Source organism: Mesoplodon densirostris, chromosome 16 (genome assembly GCF_025265405.1).
Source record: "Mesoplodon densirostris isolate mMesDen1 chromosome 16, mMesDen1 primary haplotype, whole genome shotgun sequence".
In the NCBI taxonomy this organism is placed as follows: Eukaryota; Metazoa; Chordata; class Mammalia; order Artiodactyla; family Ziphiidae; genus Mesoplodon; species Mesoplodon densirostris.
In genome coordinates, this window is record NC_082676.1 from 26,304,551 (window position 1) to 26,328,856 (window position 24,306).

The window sequence follows — 24,306 nt, forward strand, 5'->3', positions numbered from 1 at the left end:
AGCATCCTCAGAGGCGTCTGTCAGTTTTCAGTCATGAACTGAACCACCCTTCGTGCGGCTGTAGCTACATCTGCCAGGTGCCTCCCGCGAAGACTTGAAGGAAAGAAACACCCAGACCCTGAGGGAGGGTCCTTTGTGGAGACTCACCCCAACTGCAGGGAAAGTGGAATCTTTTATTGAAAGCGTAATGTTCTTGGCTTGGGGTCTGGGGGCAGCCTGGAGTCCGAGGGGCCTCAGTCCTCCAGGCGACCGCCATCCCCCCGTGGGGGTGGGGAGCAGGGCTGACCATGGATGAGATTGTTTGTCAATAGGGGCAATGGCTGGGCCCTTTCTCAGGGTGGGGGCAGGTGAGAAGAGGGTTGGAGGGCTGGGGAGGGGACTGTCGAAGGGCTGAAGGGACTTGGAGCCGGGGACCGTGTCAGCACGAGCCTTTCCTGGGCTGGTTCTGGCTTCTTTCGGGGCTGCGGCAGCATCCCTGCCTCTGTCACTCAGGTGCTCAGCACCAGAAGGTCCTTGGAAGGCAGAACAGAGAACCCAGTTAGTGGGTGGGGTGGCTTCTGGCTGCAGCCTCCACAGACAGTCACTTGCCTATGGATCGAGCTAGTCGCATTTCTCGGCAGCAGTAACTCTGAACAGAGGAGACAGCTGGGGTCAAAGGGTCCTGAGGATCACCCTGGCCGTGTCATCAGCTTGCTGTGTACAGGGCATCCTGGGCAAGACCCTCCCCTCCCTGTTTCTCATTTCCTTCTTTTCCAAAATAAGAGAAGCAGGACTGAGCCCCTTCCACACTCTTCCAAAATCCAGTTTTTGTAATTAAAACACAATAATAAATAATAAAAGTAATAGACCGAATCCATAGAACAAATGAATACCCATGCGTCCATACTGATATAAATCATTGAGTAAATAAATAAATGGGGGAGAAGGGATGGCTTTTCTTGACGGCAGAACTCCATTAATAAGTGTAAAAGGAATTACAGAAATAGAAAATCACAATCGGGCAAACAGCACGGTAATAACTGTTGTAGGCAAGGACCATTAAGGAATGTCCAAATCAGTGGGAAAAGTATAGTGAGAAACAGGATATTTGTGTAGTGTCAAAGAAGTTTAAGTCCCATGAGATATTTATTAGTTGCAAAGGGAAAACATAGTAACTTAGTGGAGAAACCTAGCAGGAACCATCTTAACCACAAGATCAAAGTGAACATGTCTAGGAATAAGAGGCTGACATCATGTGCCCCGACATAGTGCACAGCATCATTTGGTGGAGTTCTTGTCCAAAATACATAACCTCAATCTAATCATGAGAAAATATCGGTCAAATCCAAATCGAAAGAATCCCACAAAACGGGCCCGACTGGGCTTCCCTGGTGGCACAGTGGTTGAGAGTCCACCTGCCGATGCAGGGGACACGGGTTCGTGCCCTGGTCCGGGAAGATCCCACATGCCGCAGAGCGGCTAGGCCCGTGAGCCATGGCCGCTGAGCCTGCGCGTCCGGAGCCTGTGCTCCGCAACAGGAGAGGCCACAACAGTGAGAGGCCCGCGTACCGCAAAAAAAAAAAAACCAAAAGAAACAAACAAACAAACAAAAAACGGGCCCGACTCATCAGAAATGTGAAGGTCATAAAACACAAGGAAAATTGAGGAACTGTCACAGATTGGAGGACACTAAGGAGGCTCACGTGACTGGAGGCAAAGTGGGACCCTGGACCCTGAAGCAGACAAAGGACGTTAGTGGGAAACCTGGTGGGTGAGGCCTGTAGATTAGTTAATAGCTTTGTATCAATGTTAATTTCCTGATTTTGATCATGGTACTCAGGTTATAGCAGATGCTAACATTAGAGGAAGCTGGGTGAAGAGTGTCCTGGAACTCTCTGTACTATTTTTGCAATTTTTCTGTAAGTCTAAAGTTATTTCAAAATAAAAAGTTAAAATAAATAGCTAGACCCATATAATAGTTACAATAATAGGAAGAATAGCTACCATTTACAGAGGGCCTTCAAGATCCTCTGAGTCTTTCTTTTGTTTTTCTCAGTGTTTCTTTGAACCAGTGGTTCTTCACCTTTCAGACTTAACACCCATTTTACATTTTATTATAGGTCTCCATATTATTTCCTTTATTATTCTGAAACAAAATTCATAGATTATACAGTCTACTTACACATTTCTTTAAAAAACTAGTATAAATTCACTCACCAGAATGTAAAGAAGAAATAAGAGGTAAGTAATTTATAATAAAATAATATGTCTTTTAATGTGAAATATTGAAACATGATTATTCAGGAGAGAAAGACTCATCCCCACTAATTTCAAAAATCCCCTCAGGTTGGGAGGTGGGTTGCAGTACAGCCCTGGTTGAGAACCACTGGTTTGAGCTGCCTCTATTATTTCAGTGCAAATCCTACCTCTCACTGGCTGAGTGACCTTGGGCAAATGGCCTACCCTCTCTGATACTCAGGACCTTCACCTATGATGTTAGGGCAAACATCAACCGGAGCCCTGGTAAGGCCCAAATGCATACAAAACAGGGCAGGGGGCACTGCACACGCTCAGTAAATGGTAGTAATGATGATGGTGCTGCTGTTGATGATGATAAATTTGTGCCAATCCTGTTCATATTTCCTAACCTATTTTTCAAAGTGAATGGTAACAGTTAACACTAAAATTCTGTATCTCATTTAATCTGTCACCATAAATTCCATGAGGTGGGTAGTGTTGCCCCATTTTCAGATGAGGAAACTGAGGCTCAGAGAGGTGCTGAGGTCGTGCAGGAGCTCAAGAGAAGGGACAAGGACCGGCACCCGAGGACTGTCCCACAGCCTGCATCTGACTGCTGCCCACACTGCCCACCCAAGGTCTCTGCCACTTCCCTTGACTGCTCCCCTAAGGTGGTGGGGGGCTGCCCCTGGGCTAAGGCCCAAGCCTGGCATGAGTGTGAGGAGCTGGGCTCTCTGCACACGGTTGGTGGCTATGCAAATAGGTTCCACCTTTTGGAAAGGAAATTGTCAATCTGGGGCAAAGGCCCATTCACTCCGCTTCCGGGAGTATGTTCTAAGGAAGTAAATCCCGAGGCCAGAAACAGTTCTGTCCACCAGGATTGACACTGGAGCCTTCTTTGTTACAATGATGACACTGATAACGATGGACACTTCTAGAATGCTTACTATGTGCCAGGGGCTGTATAAGGCACCTATATGCAGAATCTCCTTTTAACCTAAATGCAGTCCTATAGGTAGGTACTATGATTAGCCCCTTTCTATAGAGGAGAAAACTGAGGCCCAGGGTTACTCAGCTGGAAACTGACAGAGTCAGGATTTGAACCCAGGCCATTGGGCACCAGCACCCTTATTCTTTAACTCCTATGCTCTACTGACTGACCCCCTGATCAAGTAATGTTTAAAAATAAGACTCCAGGGCTTCCCTGGTGGCGCAGTGGTTGAGAGTCCGCCTGCCGATGCAGGGGACGCGGGTTCGTGCCCCGGTCCGGGAGGATCCCACGTGCTGCGGAGCGGCTGGGCCCGTGAGCCATGGCCGCTGAGCCTGCGCGTCCGGAGCCTGGGCTCCGCAACGGGAGAGGCCACAGCAGTGAGAGGCCCGCATACCGCAAAAAGAATAAAAAATAAAAAAAAAATAAGACTCCAGAAAGACTGGAATGAAAAACGGCAAAATGTTCTAAGTGGCAATTTCTGGGTTGCAAATACATCAAGGAGGGTAAACACATGTTTGATTAATCTTTTCTGTATTTTCCAAATTTCAGATACTGAGCACTTGTGTTTTTTGTAGTGGTAGTAGACCCCCTTCATGGCACCAGCCATGATTATAATTAGTGACTATTTCAGGAATATTTACCCAAAGGCCCATCTCCCCACTGGTTGGGAAAGCTTTACAAGGGCCAGGATTGTGCATGTTTTTTTGTTCACTGCTGTATCCCCAGCCCCTTGGGAGTTGTCTGGCACACAGTAGGTGCTCAATAAAAGTTCTTCTGATGAACTATGTCACACTTCCACTTTGGGCAAGCCCCTTACTGCTCTGAGCCTCAGTATTCCTATCTGTGAGATAGGGGCAATGACATCTGTCTTGAGGACTAAATGAAAGCATGGATGTGAGAAGCTTCATTTAAGGCTCTTTGGCAGCTTTGTTTCTTGTTCGCTCAGCCCCATTCTTTGAAAGAAGAGGCCCCTGTTATCCCGCCCTTCCCTTCCCTTCTCTTTCTCCTCCCAGTTCCTAGGTGTGGAGGGGAAAGCAGAACAGAGCTCTATCTCCCCTTACCTCCAGGATGTCGATGTCTGCATTGCTGAAGTCAATGTTGAGGATTTTGGGGAGAGGGATGCCAGAGCCCATCACGGCTGCAGGGAAAAAAGCATGATCAGGCATAGTCAGCATGGCGGTAGCCTTTCAGAAGCCACCAGTGTTTTCAAGAAGACTAACCATGTCTTTCATGCCTCTAGGCCTTTGTCCTTGAAGGTCCTTGTGCCAGGAGCACACTGCCTCACCCTTGCCTGCCTGCTGAGTTCTGAGCCTTCCCCGAGACTCTGTTTGGATGTCACCTCTGTGACCCTTCCTCCACCCCAGACCAAGCAACTCTGGGCCCCTGCCACTCTTCCCGGACAGCTCCATTCCAGAAATCATAAAATATTAATCCCCTGTCTCCACATCTGTCACCTCCACCAGATCGTGAGTTTCTTCAGGCAAGGACTGTGTCCCCAGCATCACCCAGCCCTGGGCCGGGCACAGAGGAGGAGACAGATATTTGCTGATGAAGGTGTGGAAGGATGCACATGGGACCCCAACAAGTGACCGCCGTGGGATGTACTGTTTGGTTTAGATCATCAGAGCCTGACCCACTGATTAACATTCCAAGAAGGAAGGAAGAAAGGAAATGAGGAAGGGAGCAGGAAAGGGCAGGTGGGGGAAATAGGATGGAGTGAGGTTGAACAGACTTCCTGACTCCAGCAGGATTTTTCAGAGAGCTAAGAACATTGTGAATCTACCCCAGAGGAACCTATTCAGTATTTCCCAAACTTGCTTGACCACGGAACCCTTTTCACAGAGTATCTTGTGGGACTAGTTTTCTATGGAACCCTCTTTGGAAATCATGGATCTAACCCACTCTCTCACTTTTGAGAATGGTAAATCACACTATAGTGAGATTGAGGGACTTGCTGCCAGGTTCACAGTGCCTCTGCCAGGACGAGTGTCTCCATCTCTTGGCTTCCAGGTCAGCCCAGCCCGGCCAGCTCCTGAGAGCATCCTCTCCTGCCAGGGAACGAGCATGTGCCTGGTGACCAGCACTTCCCTGTGATTCAGATTCAGCCTCCTCTGGTGACAGTTCCCAGAATAAGGGTCTGTTTGACATCCAGAGCTCCAAAAGGACCCGGCTGGTACAGCTGATGCGGCCCCTCTTCATCCTCTCTTCCAGGAAGCGGAAGTGGGGAGAGAGAGGTTGGGGTGCAGTAGCATGAGGGATGGGGACTAAGGTTACTGATGGGGAGGCTGTCCCAGCCTCCAGTGGCCCCCGAGTCCAACAAGGAGCCGCAGAGAGGAGGCACCACGCTCAGTCTGTTCTATTTATAAATTTGGGTAAGAAAACTCTCTAACTGACAATGTGACTGCCTAGGGGGCAGATTCTGGGTTAGGAGGTTAGGGATCCCCACAAGAGCAACTTTAGCTTTGTACTGATTGAACTTTTTACAATAATAATGTATGCACGTGGTCCCTATGAAAGGAAAAATAAATACACAATTAAAAATAAGTCAGGAACACAACCATGTGAATATACTTAACTTAAAAATGGCTAAGAAGGTAAATTTTATGTTATGTGTATTTTACAACGAAAAATAAACACTTAAAAAAATAAGTCTGGAAACATCTTGAACTGTATGCTAAAAAACAGAGAAAGAACCGTTTAGAAGGAAATATACCCAGATGTTGGGATTAATTGTCCCTGGGAGGTGAGATTTTCTCTCCTAGACTCTTCCGGACTCTCTAAAATGTATACGCATATAATTTTCATATATATTCAGAAGTTTACATAGATAATCAGAAAAATCAGCCAAATAAGGGCGGAGGGAAGAATACAGCAAAAGTGGCAAATAAGGAAGTTGATGGACTCTTGAGGCAACATTTGCATTCAGAGGCTGAAATAAATAAGCTTAGAGTGAAGTTCTCAGAAATACTATTGAGGTGGAACAGCTGTGCATCAAATATGCCCAACAAACCAGTAGCCACCCGGTCCCCAAGTCTCACGCCCCCAGGGAGGCCCGGGCACCTGCTCTCACCATTCATCGCGGGCATGAACGCCAGGTCAAAAATCATCCCGACCAGCACCTCCAAGAGGCCAACCTGCAGAGGAAGAACAAAAGGGCAGTGGTTCGCTCAGATCCAAAGGGATGCTTGAGGCCTCCCTGTGGCTGGAAGGGAAGCCACAGAGCTGTCCCGGGACAACCTGGGAGGAGGCAGTCAGAGCCCCTGTGATTCCAGAACCCCCAAGCTGGTAGCCCTGAAGCGCACCTGGTCAGCCTGCTCCCTGTACAGTTGGGAAGCGGAGGCCCAGAATGGGGCAAGTGCTGGTCCAAGGCTTATGGTGAGGCAGGGGCCGAGGGAAGCCCAGCCAGCCTCACAGGGATGCTATTCCTAGATCTCACTCTGGGGCCTGAGCTTGGTACTTACATCAAAATTGCCCACATCTGAGGTTCTGAGGTTGAGCCTGGTCCTGCAGATAAAGAAAACAGCTCATTAGAGGTAGAGATTGCCTGAGAATCATAAGGGGCTCACATTTCAATAGACTGCCATAAGCCCCTCCACCAACATCCTCACAGAGACCTCTTTCAGTCTGGGGGAGGTAATAAGAACAAGGCTGGTCTCCACGTGGGGAGCACTAACTATGTGCCAGACACGATGCCATATGCATACGGCTCACATCACAGCTGTGTGTCCTTGGCAAAGTACCTAACTTCCCTGTGCCTCAGTTTCCTCCTCTGCAGAGTGGATGGCTGCAACGACTAAATGAGATAATTCAAGTAAAGCCCTTAGAATCACACCTGGTACCCAGTGAGTGCCGTGCACGTGAGCATCGCTACTACCTCGTGTGATCCTTCAGGAACCCCGTGGAGGAGGAACCAGAGGCTCCCAGGGAACTGGCCAGGGCCACAGAGCTGGGGAGAGGGCGCCCCAGTCTCGCACCCTGAGCTGCACTCATCGCTGCTGTGCTGTCCTGAGCAGGGAGGCCCAAGGCCTGGGTTTGAGGTCTTTTCTCTGCACCGTGAGGGCCTCAGTCTCGCTGCACCTGAATCTCACCTGCAAACCGACAGTCCCACCCAAGAGGCCAGACCAGACCCGCCCATGGGGCAGAGAGACATTGGAGCCACTGGCGTCCAGAGCGAGAGAAACAAATGAGGCTTCTCAGGGGAGAAGACTCTGCTTTGGAATGTTGGATTCCTTCCCGACTTCCACTCCCATCCCTCCTTCTCCCTCGACCACTCCATCCACGACGCCCAAGCTCTTTCCTGCCCCTGGGAGTTTGCCTGCACTGCTCATGCTGCCTGAAACCCCAGCTCTTCACCTGGCTGCCCCCTTCTCCCCATCCAGGCCTCAGTCTCAGATCTCCTTAGAAACTCCTGAATGGCTCTGATTAGCATCATCTTATGAGTAGCTCTCACTGTTGGGCCTCATAAATATTTGTTGTAAGACGAAAACCTTACAATGAACTAGGCACATGCTGAAAATGTTACATACTCTCTCATTTATCTTGAAGTGGGACTAATAATAGCCCTTGCTGCCATAGGCTGATGTCAAGAATTAAATGAATGGGAATTCCCTGGCAGTCCAGTGGTTAGGATTCTGCGCTTCCACTGCTGGGGGCCTGCATTCAATCCCTGGTTGGGGAACTAAGATCCCACAAGCCGCATGGTATGGTCAAAAAAAATAATTAAATGAATACATTGAAGGCTTAGCTCAATGTCTGGCACTTAGAAAGCATCTAATAAATAATAGTTCTTCTTATTATGAGTCCTATGAGGTATAGAGACAAAGATGCCCATTTTCAGATGAGAAAACTGAGTTTCAGAGAGGCAAGGTCACTTGCCTTACATCACACAGCCAGTCGGTGGTCACGTGAGGATTTGAACCCATACCACTGGCTCCACAGCCTGTGCTTGTAACCATTTGACACAGCTCCAGGTCAGACAGACCCGGGTTGGTTCACTGCCCCTCTCTGTTCTCATGGTGCAGCCTTGAGTAAGTAAATCCACCTCTCTGAGCCCTAGTTTTCTCCTCTTTAAAATAGGAGAATAACAGCCCTGACTCTGCAGGGCTAAACCAGATAAGACATCGAAGTACCCAGTGCAGAGCTTAGCACATCGTCACCACCAGCAGCATCATTATTGTCCATGCTGTTGTCAGCAGTAGGTTCTTCTGTGAAGCTCACAGCTCCACCCACCCTACCCGGCTCATGCCAGTGATCTTGGCAATCACGGCCCATTTTCCCCTGTGTGGCCCCTTGGATTTACCCTGGCAGCCGTGCCCGGAGACGTCTAAGCCCTCCCTGGTCCCTCAGTGAATTGGCACGAGACACAAGAGCACCAAAGAGGCCTTTCTGAGGAGCAGGAGACCGCGGCAGCAAACACCCTTACTTGTCCAGCTTGGTGTCAATCATGAGCTTGTCATTCTCCACGGAAAACATGGCCAAGAGTTCTGTGTCCTGGAGGAAAGGGAAGGTGAGTGGAACATCACTGCTGTTACATGCTGGTCATTGCTTGCTGGCGGCTCACTGGGAGACCCCCAGTAACGCAGACCATATGATGGATTTTCCCCACCTCCAGAGGGAAGGAGATGGGAATCGTCAATTGCCTGCATTAACTGTTGTTCACAAGTAAGTCACGGCAAGGCCTGGGGAACATTCCTCAGAATGACAGCTGTCACAGGAAGATGACGATTGGCATGCGAGGTGTTTATCAACTTTCTCTGAGCTGTCTCAGAGGAGGTGGGGATGGCCTGCAGCCTAGGAGGCCTGCTTCAGATCAGCCATTGCAGATGGGATTGGGCATCGTCACTGTCAATCATAACTGCCCCGCCCTTCCAAGGAGAGGGCATAAAAGGTCCAAACTCATCCGCCTTTGCAAGTAGAAGCCTTGTTGTAAGAAGATCCCTATTTGCTTCCCTGCCCTCCAGGTCATCTGGTCCCCAAACTGGACTCATAGTCACTGTGGTGGGGACCATGGGGATTTGTAGGTGTCTGCAGACTCCCCGAGACCACGTGACCACTCAGCCCCACTCACCACATCGATGAGGCAGATGTTGGTCTCGACATCATTGGGCTGGGAGACCATGACCATGGAGGTGGCAAACACCTTCACCAGCGCCTGGTCCTTCTGCAGCATCACTGAAGGTGGGTTGGGCACCTGGATCCTGATGGTGAGGGAGCGGGACTCGGGGTACTGCTGGAACACCTGTGGGCGGACACTGGGTGAGGTGAGCAGGGCCCTCAGGGATGGGCAGGCTCGGGGTCGTCAGTCAACCTCTAAACACACAGCACAGGGTTCCACACTGGATAGTTTCAGACCCAACAATATTGCTCAAGTCCTACAAACCACATGCAAAGCCTCCAACCACTGTGCGGTTTGGACAGGGGCTGCCTTCTCTGAGCCTCTCACACAACGTTATCATGAGAATTCAATGTGATCATGCCAGCAAAGCTTTGAACTCAATGCCTGACCCTCGGAAATGTTCAAAACCTGGTCCTTAGGGAGATGGGGCGGGGGGATGGGGCGGGGGGATGTGCACTGAGGCCAGTGCTGGGCATTCATGATTTCATTGATCCTTCACAACTCCATAGGGGAATTTTTTCTCCATGTTACAGATGAGAAAACTGAGACTCAGAGGGAAACATCAAGCGAATTATCCAAGGCCAACAGGAGAGTTGAGATTCCAGGCCAGGTCCGTGTGACTCAGAAACCCAGGACCTCTCACTGACTCTCTCGCCCCACCTGGAACGAGAAAGTCCACAATTCGGGGTGCCTCACCATGAAATTCCCAGAGCAAGGCACAGCCTGCCCCACCTGCCTGGATTTGCTGGGGTCTCCGGAGACCCACGGCGGGAGGGATCTGAGCCCATTGGCTGCAAAATTGATTCCTCCAAAGCTAATTGGCTAAAGGGACAATTCATCAAATGACCAGCTTCCCATATTTGCTAAATAACTGATTTACCAAAAAGTTTGTTTTAAGGAACACTTTTCTTGAATATTTTAAATGAGCATAAGTATGTGGGAAAAACCACAAAGTTACTTTAAAAAGAAACTAATTTAAACATAAACTTTTATACTTGCAGTGCAGCAGTGTGGGTCCTCGTCCTAAGAAGACATTCATTTTCTTGAACACATTCGAGGTGAAACTCTTCTGGACAAGCTCTTGGTCTAATGGCAAATCTATCAAGTTCAGCCAATTGACCACTCAGTGGACTCACCTTTTGACAAATCGGCTTCCAGCAAATCAGTGATTTGGTGCATTGGTTTTTCACAAAAGGATTTTCAGGATACTTCCTCAAAGGGGCCTGGTGTCTCAACCACCTCTGCCCCAACATGCAGAATCTCTAAGAATTAGCAGCACTGCCTTCACAGGGACCCTGAAAGGTTACCTTGAACTCTCTCCCCGCAGCAGTAGGGGACCAAGGATGCCCTCGTAGCTCTGGTCAGGCGTCTCCAGGTGACTCCATTCCTCTGTGTCTAGCCTGAGCCCCCCTGCTGCAGACCCAGCTCCACATGAAGCCCTGCGTCCCTGCTTTGACCACATTGTGTGACCGCTCTGAGCCTATTTCCCCATCTGTAAACTAGCCCCGTGGATAGGGGGGATGATTAAAACCAAATGAAAGAGTGGATTCTTAAAAACTTTCATGAAGCGTAAAGTGCAGTGCACATAAGAAGTGGTCCAATATAAGATCCAGTTGACTGAGGGGTCCACTTGCCTCCTGGAGAGGCCACTATTTATGGCATTAGTAATGGTGCCCTGCCATTCGGCTTTCAACCACATGAGGGTGATAGTGATCATTTGTGGAATTTGATCTCCTTTCCTGCCTCCTTTGAATTCCACCCAGAACCAGATGGGACAGGTAGAAAGGAGATGAAAAATGTCTAAAATGGCTGTAAAGTACCGCAATCCTGTGCATCTGTATAACACTACATAAGAAGTTCTTTGGTGCCAGGTGCAGGATAGCAGGCCTGGGACCAGAGCTGGGATGAGAACTGGGATCAGAAAGGCCTTTGTTCCAATTGTGTATGGTGGCTGATCCAACAAGAGTACATTTGCTCTTTTTTTTTTTTTTTTTGAGGTACGCGGGCCTCTCACTGTTGTGGCCTCTCCCGTTGCGGAGCACAGGCTCCGGACGCGCAGGCTCAGCGGCCATGGCTCACGGGCCCAGCCGCTCCGCGGCATGTGGGATCATCCCGGACCGGGGCACGAACCCGTGTCCCCTGCATCAGCAGGCGGACTCTCAACCACTGCGCCACTAGGGAAGCCCCATTTGATCTTTTTTTTAAAAAAGATATTGTTATTATTAACAAGAACAATCATAGATAACATTTATCAAACGCCTACTCTGGGCCTAGGTTCAAATCCCAGGTCTGCAGCCACGCTGTGAGGCGGGCTTTGTTGCTCCTGTTTTCCAGATGAGGAAACTGAGGCTCAGAGAGAAGTCACTTGCCTAAGGGAGTGCTGAGTTGGAATTCAAATTCATGTCTATCTGCTCCAAAGATCTGGTCCTTTCCCTCTAGGCCTCCGTGCACCTACATGTGCCCCATGTCAGCATCTTTATGTGCATTATCTCCTTCACCTCCTTTATCCTCCTGGATGAAACTGTGCAAAAGGTATTAGCATCCTTTTTTGACAGATAAGGAAACTTAGGCTCAGAGATGTTAAGACTCTTGCCCAAAGTCACACAGCGAGGAAGTGACCAGGCTGGGATTAGACCCGGGCAGGCCAGTCCACCGCTAGAGCTCAGGTTCTTTCCAGCTCAGCCTTCTGTGCCGCGCCCCCTCACAGGGGTCCGGCCTCCAAGCTTTTGTCACTGCACCCCCAGGGGGCGGTGGGGTGGAGTACCTCACTCTAGTACTGAGTGTCTTCCCTTCGCACCCAGCTCCTGGGACAGCTAGAGGGGGCGTGAGGCTGAGACAGGGGTAGGCACCAGCCTTACGTACCTTGGGAATCAGGGCTCCCAGTGTAGACGTGGTGAGTGGAGGAAGCTCTTCAAACTGCAGGGAAAGAAGAAGGGTTATGAGAGTCCCTGAAGCTAAAGGGACAGACAGGAGTTGCTAACACACTGTGTTAAATTCCTGCACCCTCTCAGACAACCAGTGGGGGCATCTCCTCCCCCTTAAAGACCTCTTGGGAGGCTCTGCCTGTCCAACAGTGGCCACCATGCAGACCATAGTATCTGTTTTGTGTTTAAGTGGATGGGGGCAGCCACTGAAGCTTACCACAGAGAGGACTTTTCAGGGCAGGAGGCAAGACCTGAACCTTCTCCTCTAAAAATGTGATTCTTTATTAAAACAAGGTGAGCATCAGCGTGTCCATGTGCAAAACCCAGGGTCCACTACGTGCATGATTCTGCCATATCCCTGAACTACCTGTACTATTATTTACTTAATATCTTCTTTAAATGAGTTTACTTTTTAAAATGTCAAATACTAAAAAATGGAAAGCCAGTACCACTTGACAGAAGGAGATGGCAGGTGTAAAACTAAATGCAATAAAAACAAGACAATGACATTACATTCTGCATGGATACCGTTGTCTTTGGGGGACTTTGGGTGGGAATGCTGTTCTCTCTCAATTAAAAGAGGACAACTTAAAGTTTAAGAGAGGGTTACATTATACTGGCACCAAATGGAGACTTTTCTCTTGATAGAATCGAGGTTGACATATGTATATGATTTTTTTTTGAGAACATCTTGTTCTTATGAGATACACACTGAAGTTTATGGAGTGACATGTCATGATGTCTCCAAACACTCAAGTTTTTCAACAGCAGATAGATGGATGGATGGATGGATGAGTAGATAGGTGGGTGGGCAGATGGATGGATAGTTGGAAATGAAGCAAATGTGACAAAATATTAGCTGGTGAATCTAGGTGAAGGATATTATGGCATTAATTGTACTATTTTGCAGCTTTTATGAAGGCTTGAATTTTTTTTGAAAGAAAAGATTTGCAGAGAAAATGACTCTGGAACATACCTAAAGGTGGTATTTTATTCTTACATATCTTTTAGTTACATAGTATCAATGTTTACCAAGTAAAAGGATTCTAAATATTTATATTGAGATACAGATATATGGATTTAAATCAGGCTTTTTTTAAAAAAAAAGAATGGGAATAAAATAGAATTGGATAGGGAGCAACTTTTTGATGTTGTTTAGTGTCTTGTCTGTGAATCACCTAAAACCCTCCCAGGCACCACACTTTGGTAAACACTGACATAATCGATACACATTCTGAACTGGAGATAAGTCAAGGGGTGGACTGTCTACAGTTTTTGCTTTAAAGCCATTTCCCCAAGGCCCTGGGGACTAGAGAGGATCAACAGCGGGCTGTTTGCTGCCCAGCCCACCTCACCCTGGGGGCTGTGACTCACCATGCCGTCGGTGATGTCAATATCCAGCGCCCCTCGCTTCTGCAGGAGAGTCAGCACTGAGCCCAGAAAGTTGGCAGAAATGGCCAGTTGGCAGTTGGTGTTGTCACCCATGGGGGGCAATTCTGGCATCTTCTGCCTGGGAGACATGGCTGGCCGCCCCAGTGGATAGTCAATGAGCTCTCCTCCAACCTCCCCAACCAGAGTCTGGGGAAGCAGAGAGGAAAGGGGTCACAGCAGGGAGAGGTGCAGGGAGAAGAGTGGAGGAAGCGGGCTGAAGGGTGGGGGGAGGACCTGCACCTGAGTCCAGGAAGCCTTCCTTGGTTAAACCCACTGGGTGGGAGTGACTTTTTCATTTATGACCCTCACAAATTCAATTTGTGATGGAATAGCATCTCTTGCGGTTCCCGCTTTATGACCACTTATAATTAAGCCGTGGTACAGCACCATATATTTGAAATACGCCATAGATTCTGACCCACCCCACCCTCCCAGCCTTGCTCTAACAAGGTACAAGTTAATGCACCTGCACAATATACACTGGAGTATCTACTCTAAAGACTAGACTACTTTCCATAGCCTACAAGGCATTGTGCGGTTTGCCCCATCTGGAGCCACTCTGCCCCTCACCCACCCTTCTGCAGGGCAGCCACCAGGGTCTTGTCCATCCCTGCCGCCACCTCAGCACCTCCACCATGGTGCTTCCCACCTGCCGTTCCCTCCCCTACACTCTTCTTTTGTTACATCCCGCTCATCTGGCTGGTCTCAGCTCAAGTGTCACGTCCTCCAGGAAGCCCTCTGTGACCTCTCTGGGTGAATCATACCCCCTGCTTTAGGCTCTGATAGCCTGGGGCCCTCCTTCACAGACTTCATGGTCTCTAATTGTTTGAGGGATTCTTGGATGGCCTATCCGCTCCAGTAGATGGTCGGCTCCATCAAGTCAGAGATCTTGTTGTGCTCATCACTGCACCTCTAGCCCCAGCCCAGAGCCTGGCACACAGCAGGTAACTGATAAACGTCTCTTGAATAACTATGTGTTCATGGATATACTCGGTGTGCACAGGTGTGCTGTGTCTGTGAGGGCACGGTGTGTGCTCTAGCTCTGCGTCTGATGGACGAAGTGGGGAGGCACTCAGGTTTGCACAGGCCAGGGGAAGTACGTCTGCGCGTGCGCCTGTGCAGTTATGGGCCAGATTCAGTAGTGTGCTTGAGCCAGCTCACACCAGCTCATGAGAGCCAATTCCAGGCACCTCTTCCCTACACCATGTTTAGGCCAGGGAGGGAGTACTTATACCGTGGAAATCATCAAACACTGCAAATTAGGGACTTTAAAAAAAAATCATGGAGTGGTTAATGCTTACCAGCACACGATTAGCCAGATCCACTCCTCCAGCAAACCCAAGCCCATAGCAGCAGCTCTCATAGCTAGAAGCCAGATTGCCTGGTTCAGAACCCAGGTTCACATTTACTAGCTGTGTGACCTTTGGCAAGTGGCTTAACCTCTCTGCGCCTCAGTTTCCTCAATAAGAGTGCCTACCTCATATGGTTAATCTACATAAAACACTAGGAATGTGCCTGGCACACAGTAAGCACTCGGTAAGTGTTCGCTATGATTGTGTTTCCCAGCACGGCTCCTAGAAGGTCTTCATCTAAGCAGAAAAGGGTTCTGTTCAAGTGCTGCTTCCCAGACATTCAGCAGCAGCCCTGGGGGGCTCTCACTCTCACCTCTGCCTATGGGGAGAGGGCCACCTCACCTGCCCGAGCCCAGGCACTCACATTGAGGTCCAGCTCCAGGAATTCCCCAGTCACGAGCGGGAGGCTGGAGAAAGTGTACTGGATGCTTCCCAATATTCCCAGAGGAATCAGAGCTGCAGACAAAGGTGGGGGTCACAGGAAGGTCCCCCTCACCCGCCCAGACACCCTCCTTGTGCCCTGAGTGGAGCGGGGCAGCAAGGTTCCAGCTCCAGACACCACGGAAAGAGCAAGCATTCTGGGTAAAAACCCAGCTCTGCCTCTTCCTTGCTGTGTGATCTCCGTCAAGACACTGCACCTCTCTGAATCTCCATTTCCTCCTCCGTAAAATAGGCTTAATAGAATTCCTTGGACTATATTGGGGAGCCAATGAGATTCTGCATATTGATAAGCTTTGTAAGCTGTGAAGTGCTGTACACGAGGGAAGAAGTTTTAGGGCTCCACAACGTGGTGCTTAATTGAATCTGGCATTTCCCTGACTGCTTGTGATGGACAGCCCGACCTTCTGGGCTCTTCTGGCCCTGTACGGCTGTAGAGACTGTGCACTGCATAACTGATGCTACCATTATGTTGTGGTCTATCTGGAAGGAGGTCCCTGGAATCATGGAGTGAACGACCTGGACAACCACATGGGGCAGGCTTGCCTTCATGAATGTTCACTCAGAAATCCTGGATCAAGGGCTAGTGCTGGAGCCTGAGTCTGAGGACCTGGACAGTCTCCACAGCGTCTGTCACTCTCTAATCTATTGCTATTCACTCCAGTCTCTCTGGGGGCTGAAGCCAACTCCCCCACTTTAGAGATGAGGAAATTGGGAAGAGTCTCTCCAAATCCACACGATGCCCAGGCTGAGCCAGGGCTCGAACCCAGCCAGTCCAGAGCTGTAGCACCCTTGGGTCCAAGCGGGAACCTCCTCCCTCTGGGACTTGGGGGGATGTTTGGGGACAAGAGGAAAGACCAGGCAGCCCCTCGCCCCTGGCGTCAGCCGCATAGCACCCCACCCCACTGGGCCTTCCTCCCAGACGTTGCTGTGTCCCCAGGGCCTTCCGAGGGCTGGCCCAGATCAGGCGCTAGTGGATGTTGGTTGAATGAAGCAAAGCAGGAAGGACTTACAGTCCACGAGACCCAGCTGGTCGTTGACAAGCCCCAGCACCACGTCCACGATGGGGCAGAGCTGTAGGGTAGAGAGGGCATGGAGCTCTGGTGACGGCGCAGGGGGTGGAGGAGGGGGTGAACGAACAGTAACAACGGCAATAGCTACTGTGTACTGACTGCCTCTCTGTGCACTATGCGGGGGCACTGTCTTCCCCGCAGCCCTATGGGGAAGGCTTTCTCATGATCCCCATTTTACAGATGGGAAAACTGAGGCTCAGGTGATTCAAACCCAGAACTGTGTGGGTCTCGAGCTTCACCTCTTTATCCCTCCACTAATCTGTCCCTCCACATTCCTCAGGGCCCTTCCCAGACCCCCAAGGACACATCCCAGCCCCCTGGCTCCCTCCATCCCTCTGGGTCACCTGCAGGCCTCCAGGGATGGAGGCTGGATGACTGTGGCCCCTCGGTCTAAGGAAAGTCTGTGCCCCCCGCTCCCCGTCCCAGGATGGGTTCTTACCAAGTCCGGGAGGACATTGGCCAGGACTTGGTTTACTAAGTTGTCCACAAGGTTGGGAAGAAGCCTGAGGAGAGAGGAGTGGGGCGAGGAGAGACTCACCAAGCTGTCCACACTTGGGGCCCCTGTCCCAGTGCTGTCTGAGCAGCAGAGCCCTTGAGTGCTGGAAAATTGTTCTGAAGGCTAGAAGGTCAGTGTATACTCACCCTAGACCTGGCTGGACAGGCTGCTCAAGCAAATGGCTTGGCTTTTCATCATTCATTCACTCATCTATTCATTCATTCAAGAAACAAACAAATGTTCCTTGAGCTCTACTATGGGCCTAGCCTAGGCTGGCACATTCCTGTTTTTTAACTGCAAATGGCATTCCCTCCTGTTCATCTGCCCCTCTAACGGGCTGTTTGCTGCAGCTTTGCATAATCTTCCCAAAGGGAAGATGAGTGTATTATTTTACCCAAGCACCTAGCACAGTATCTGGTGCATAGTAGGTGCTCAATAAATGTTTGTGGAGGAGAGGGAAGGAGAAATACTGGTCCACCAGAGAAAATGAGTTCTTGGTGCTGAAAAGATTGGGAAATATGGTCCATTCTACAGACAAGGAAACTAAGGTCCAGAGAATTGAGCCAGCGCAAGTTCTAAGTGCATCACCCAGCTCTAAACTAACTCTCCTAACCAGTTAGTGAAGGGAGGAAAGAGATTACTGATACATAGACAAAACACATAGATGGACGGACTGACAGACTTGTAATACGTTTGTTTGTTTCTAATGTATTTGTTTCCCGAGGCCCTGCGGTGATGAGAAAATGAGGGAAACATGGCTATCCTAACACAAAAGTATCACTGACAGCCTGACCCCTTAGATCGGTCCCCCTCTGCCCTGCTGTGCCCCTTCCCCACCCCCAGGTTGAAACTGATTGTCCAATGCTATGCAAAGCAAAGAATTTCTTCAGATAAAGTCCTAATTCCATCGTTTCCCCCAAGGTTACTATGTGTTATGGTCTCCTTTTTAAGCGAATTCACCTTAAGGAGTCTTGTCTTGGTTCTACATCTCCTTGGATGATAAGGGCTGTGAGAATGCACATGCATGTTTATCCGTGTGTGTGTGCCCACCCACGTGTGTTGGGGGGATAATTTGAAGTTAATCTATGTATATTCAGGGCACAGACTGCTTTCTCCTGGGAAGTTATCCAACAGACACATTGGCCCATGTGTGAAAAGATGTATGTAAAAGACTATTCTTTATAACCTCATTTGTCAGAGCAGATTAGACAAATTGCAATGTTCAACACCAGGGAACAGGGCAAATCAATGATGGTTCATCAAGACAGTGGAATATTACACAGCTGTAAAAAGGTAAACAAAAGGAAAGCATGTTCCGTACAGAAAATTTTCCCAATAGATAAATGGTGAGAGAAAAGTGAAAAACAGTGTTTACAGTATGTGCTCATTTGTATTAAAATGAGGGCGGGGAATGAGAATTTACATTCACGTTTGCTTCACTTGTTCAAAAAAATTGGATGGAGAATCAAGAAACAAATAACCATGGTGAGGTCAATGGGAAGGGGGCAGATGGGAGACAGGGAGGGAGGGGGCTGTGCCTTCTTATCATTTTATATTTTGAACCATGTACTACCAGGTATATTTCCTTGTGAAAATGTGAATTAAAAATCTGTGAGGTTTTTGTGTTTCCCTCCCTCTCCTCTTCTCACCAGAACACCCCTGGGGCTGATTTTCTCTGCCTCCACCTACTCTGGAGCAGAAACAAAGACTCAGAGAAGCCCACATGAATGGGAAATGTGGGGCTCAAGTTACACAATGATTTTCTCTGATCCCACAGTCTAGATAAGATGAGGGCTGGGGGGATTGGGCCAAGAAATTGATAAGGCAGGAGGGGAAGGAGTAGGGGGCCTCAAAGAGAGAAGCAGAACAAGCATCTCCCAGGATGAGGGCTGGGGAGTGAAGAGAAAGGGACTCAGCTCTGAGCTGCCCTCATGTGCCCTCATCTAAGACCATCACCTGGGGGCAGCATACCGGTCAATATACAGACACTTGAAACCACTCTCCACAGAAGGTGCTGACTTGGCCTCTTTGTGGGGAGTGTGTAATAGAAAATACTCACCACCTGACCAAGGTCACATTGAACAGAATCAACTGGGAAATTTCCCTGTGAGTTGGAGCACCAATGGATGCAAAAACTCTGTTAGACATATTCATAAACTCTTAAAATGTGCCAGATTCTTCACTAAGTTTTTTACATTCATTATCTTCATTCCAAAGGGGAAAAGAATCACCCCCACTTCACAGATAAAGAAAGGGGAGCTCAGAGAGGGGCAAAAGAGTTGCCCAAAAGTCACACAGCAAGCGAAAATGAAGCTGAAGAGGTGTGAACCCCAGCCTGCTTCCAGAGCCTCTGCTCTTAAATATGGTTTGCCAAAGACAGACCACTCCAGCATCTGCCAAGGCACTCCACAGCCCGCTGGTACTCACCCTCGCAGCAGCTTGACTTTGATACCCCCCGGGAGGGTGTCACATTGCTCCATGACCAGCCGTGGGTAACCCGTGCGGTCCATGGTCAGCTGGACCTTGGCCGTGATGTTCACCTCCACTGCGATGTCCAAGAAGCCAATAAGACTGGAGGAGACCATGGGGCCAGGGAGACAACGAGTCAACTCCCAACCACCACCTCACACCTCGGCTTTTGCTCCGGCTGGTCCCGCCATCTACTATGCCGCTGGCTCACGTCTAGGGGTCCCAAACCAGGCTTCTCTGGTCCCTCAAGTCATCTGTGAACAATTCTACCTCCCCTTAGCCTATGAGAGCTCCAAAGACTAGGAATAGAGATCCATAAATGAACTCTATGTATAAATGCTGGTTTCCAAGGTGACCACCCAATCATCCGGCTTTGTAGGCATGACCTCATCCCATGGGATAAATCGATGCAAAAGTCCACTGTCTGAGGTTCTCTAATGAACACCACCTACGTGGCAGGCACTGTTCAGCAAGGCCTTTGCTTGCTGTCCCTCGCTGTGGCTGCAGCCACCTGGAAAAGGATATGTCTTATCATGCCCATAGCAGGTGAAGACACTACAGCTCAGTGAAATTAGGGGGACTGGCCTGAGGTCACAGATTAAAAGAGAGAGTCAGGATTCAAACCCAGGCAGTCCCCAGACTCCAGCCTTGCAGATCTTAACACCACACAGACTGCCTTTACTGCTCGCCGCTCAGGAGATGACCTGAGCCCAAAGGTATAAGCCATGCGTGTGCTGGTGACACCTCAGGTCTTTTAGTCCCCACATTATGGACAAAGATGGGAGATGACCTGCCCAAGATCTCCCAGCTAGGATGTAGCGGGGCAGGGACCCCTCCGGGACCAAGGGCACACACCTTTTCCCGTCGATGGCCACGCGGGTGTACAAGTTCAGGTAGACGCCCACACCCGGCAGGAGCCGCACAGACACCCGAGGGAGAGTCAGCTCCATGATGCGCAGCCTGAACAGGACCGAGAGCGGTGAGAGGGCGTCCAGCCCCACTGCCTGCCACGCTGCTCACCCGGGACCGCCCTCCCTACACCCTCCTCCTCTGAGCCCCATTCATTCCTCCAGACTCCAGAAAGACCTGGGGTTTGTGGATAGAACTCGGAAAACACAGAGAAGTTAAAGGCAAAAAAACACCACGACCCATACTCCCACTGGAGACCCACCGTTTATATTTCCATGTATTTCCTTTGAATTTTTTTTCATGTAAAGATGCTATTCCTTCTGCCTGTCCCTGCCCCTCTTTGCCTGGTTCCCTCCTACACATTCTTTAGATTTCAGCTCCAGGTCCTCTTCCTCCAGGAAGCCTCCCCTGATCTCTCCACTATACACATCCTCACTTCTCCATGAACTTCTTAGCACTGTTGTAATTGTATGATTGTTTCTAGGCTTCTTTATTGATGCCATATACCCCACCAAGCTGCAAGCTCTGTGAGGACAAGAGATGTGTCCTGTCTTGGCTCACCATGAGGTTGTGTCCCTAGTACCAATATAGTGCCCCACACATAGTAGGCCCTCTAAATATTGGTTGAATTAAATAGTGAATGTGAGGAGGAGGCTGGTATAGTTGAAATTATAATATGTATGTATGAGCCTTGGGTTTGTTACACCTAGACTATATTACTATGACGATTCTACAGATGAGGGAACTGAGACTCAGAAAGAGGAAAAGAATGGCCCAGAGTCACACACTAATATAAAAGGTTGAACTGGGACTCAAACTCAGGGCTGTCTAATGACAAGACCCCAAATCATACAACTTGGGACTTGAGATGTCCAGTCCTGGGGCCAAGCCCTAAAGTGTACAGGGCACTGAAGACCATCCCTTTTCCAACTCCAGGCCTCTGGGGGTGATCATTCCTGTTTGGAGGTTCATCAGGGAGCTTGATAGGGAGAGCCTGGACCCTCCTTACCCTGTGATGCCCTGCATGGTGCTGAGGATGCCACCCTCGCCGAGTGCACCCAGGACACCCCCTCCTCCGAGAAGTCCTCCAACACCAAGGAGACCACCTCCACCGAGCAGGCCACCTTGGCCCGCTAGGATGCCGTTGGCTGTCAGTATGCCTCCAGTGCCCAGCAAACCACCTGGGCCCAGCGCCCCAGTGGCTACACCAGGTGGGATCTCTCCAGGCTGCAGCTTTTGCCGGTGAAGTCTGCCCATGGTCGCCGCCACTTCCGCTGACCTGTACCGCCTGTGGCCCCTCTGGCTGCCATATGCATTCTCAGCGTTGCGGTAGTTGCCCTTCCGGAGGTCCCTGATGCTTCCATCAGACTCAAGGATCTCACCGTAATGGTATTTGTCCCCCAGCTGAGCGGTGTTGTCATTGGCCTCAACGTGACCGTACTTGTAATTACTACCAAGTTGGTTGCCACTGGTATACTCTGGGGGTGGTTCTTGGATGTGAAACTCATTGTAGGGAACACCACCGACACCTCGGGGGAATTCAGCGCCTCCGTAGTCATCGTAATGGTGTTGGCCACCACCCAAAAGACCACCACCACCACCCAAGAGACCACCACTGTCACCCAGCAGCCCCCCACCACTGCTACTCCCTCCACCCAAAAGCCCCCCACCATTACCACCCAGGAGGCCTCCATCACTGCTGCTACTGACACCCAGTAAGCTTCCACCAACTCCACCCAACAGGTCACCACCCCGGCCACCTCCACCTCCACCAAGCAAGGCCCCCAGGAGAGGCCCACCACCATCACCACCAGCTTTATCCATGGGCACTTCTCTCAGGGCTGAGCGGAGAGCATCACTTTGCTGCAAGGTGCCTGAGATGGCTGCAGAGAAGCAAAGGTCTCAGTTAGGGGCTCTTCCCCCTCCAGCCCCCAGGCACTGCCTCCCAGCATTGCTCGGCTCTCTGGGCCCCACTTTTCCCACTGGTAAAACGCTGAGGTCGAATGGAAAGACTCCTCCAGACTAACCCAGCCCTGACACCCCCGGGAACTCATTAGCTGCTGGCTTTGACCTCTCACACTTTAACTGGATTTCGACAGCATTCAGCTAAACCTGGATAGATTTTCTTCATGATCCTCCCTTCCAGTGCTCCACACTTTACAGCTTAAAAAAACCTACTTCCTTGTGCATTATTCAATCTGATTCCTGGGAAATAGTCAAGACCAGAATTATTGTCCCCATTTGATGGATAAAGAAATTGAGGCCTGTGACACTTAGGAAATGACCTCATTTTTTTATTCTTATGATAGCCTTGGATAGGAATTAGGGCAGGGAATGTGTCCTCATTTGCCAGATGACAAAAGTGAGGCCCCAAGAATTGAAGGCAGAATCAATATCAGCTCCCACTTTTGAGGGCTTTCTATGAACCAGGAACTGTGCAGAGTTTTCCAAAGTTCATCTCATTTAATTCTTGAATCAATTCTCTGAGAAGGGGACCATAATTACACCTTCTTTGCAGATGAGAAAACTGAGGCTCAGAGAACTCAAGTCATGGGCTTAAGGTCACACAGTCAGTATCTGAACACCAGGAAGGCTGACTCTAGGACCCAAGCTCTTAATCACTGCTTTCTACAGCCTCAAGCATAAAGTCCCCAACATGGTGTCTGGCACATAGCAGGTGCTCAGGAGATGGGAGCCAAAAGAAAAAGAGGAAACTAAGGCCCAGAGAAAAGCCACCCATCCATCTGATGTAGAATCTGCCAGTAAGGAAGAGAGTCCTTGGGAACTTCAGACTTGGCTGGACTTCCCTCCCTGCCCCCTGCCACTCCCCACCCACTGCAGGGCTGGACTCACCATTGCTCAGCACGTCTTTGGTAACCCTGAGGACAGTGTTTGTCTCTTGGCGGATGCCACACACAGCCACCACGGACAGAGTAGCCACACACCACGCTGTCCACATTCTGGCACTGCTTCTCTGCTAAGGAGACAGTGGGTCGGTCATATGGCCATGGCTGGGTGTCACCGCACTGGCCAGCAGGTGGAGTTAGCACCACCACCCCTCAACCCGCCAAGAGTCACATCAAGACCCTGAGGCCCAGAGACAGGGTAAACGACCCCAGGTCATAGAATGGGGCAGGTCCAGAGTTCCTGATACCACCTTCTGAGTTTTTCAAATTGCAATTAATCTGGGGGCTCAAAGCAGACCCATTAACCAAACTGTCCCATAACATAGATGTTTTATTATCTCCTGAGATGAAAATTTACAAACGGAGCCTCAGGAAGAGAGAAGAGTAACCGGGATTCCAACCAAAATAGCAAATTAGTAGAAGACAGACTCTGGGGAAATGTCTCCAGAGATTTCTGGAGAAATCCACTCATATATTCATCCAACCATCCATCCATCGATCCAACCATTCATCCAACCATCCATCCATCCATCCAACCATTCATCCACTCATCAACCATCCATTCTCCCCCTCTTATTCATCCATCCATCCATCCAACCATCCATCTATCCATCCTCCTTCCCATCTACCCATCATTTATCCATGTTCCAACCAGCCAGCAAGCCAGTCATATGTCCATCCATTTATCTTTCTTTTCTTCCATCTTTCCTTCCATACATCGATCATCCATATATCCTTCCATCAGCCCATGCAGCTGTCAAACATTCATCTAGCCACACTTCCATGCATCCAGCCAGCTAGCAAATACCTTTTCCTACCTCTTTGGAGGAGACAGTTCTACACCATGTAGTTAAGATTAAGGGCTCTGGATCAGAGCTATCTGCGTTCTAATCCTTAGGCAAGAGACTTGACCTTTTTGAACTACAGCTTCCTAGTCACCAGCACATCATATCTGGTACATAGCAGACACTCAGTAAACAGTAGT

At 49.6% G+C, this 24,306-nt stretch overlaps 1 protein-coding gene across 1 annotated transcript; it reads right to left on the minus strand.

Annotated features, from left to right (window-relative positions):
- Positions 1–488: 488 nt before the first annotated feature.
- On the minus strand, positions 489–23,374 carry LOC132476492 (BPI fold-containing family B member 4). The gene is made up of 16 exons (XM_060078472.1): positions 23,269–23,374; positions 22,227–22,298; positions 21,425–21,944; positions 20,362–20,466; positions 19,465–19,608; positions 16,981–17,044; positions 16,482–16,542; positions 15,395–15,486; positions 13,622–13,825; positions 12,186–12,239; positions 9,276–9,446; positions 8,631–8,698; positions 6,670–6,712; positions 6,279–6,342; positions 4,270–4,346; positions 489–512 (listed from the first exon to the last, which is right to left on the minus strand). The coding sequence occupies exons 1-16, from the start codon at positions 23,372–23,374 to the stop codon at positions 489–491; spliced, it is 1,869 nt and encodes a 622-aa protein (XP_059934455.1).
- Positions 23,375–24,306: the final 932 nt, after the last annotated feature.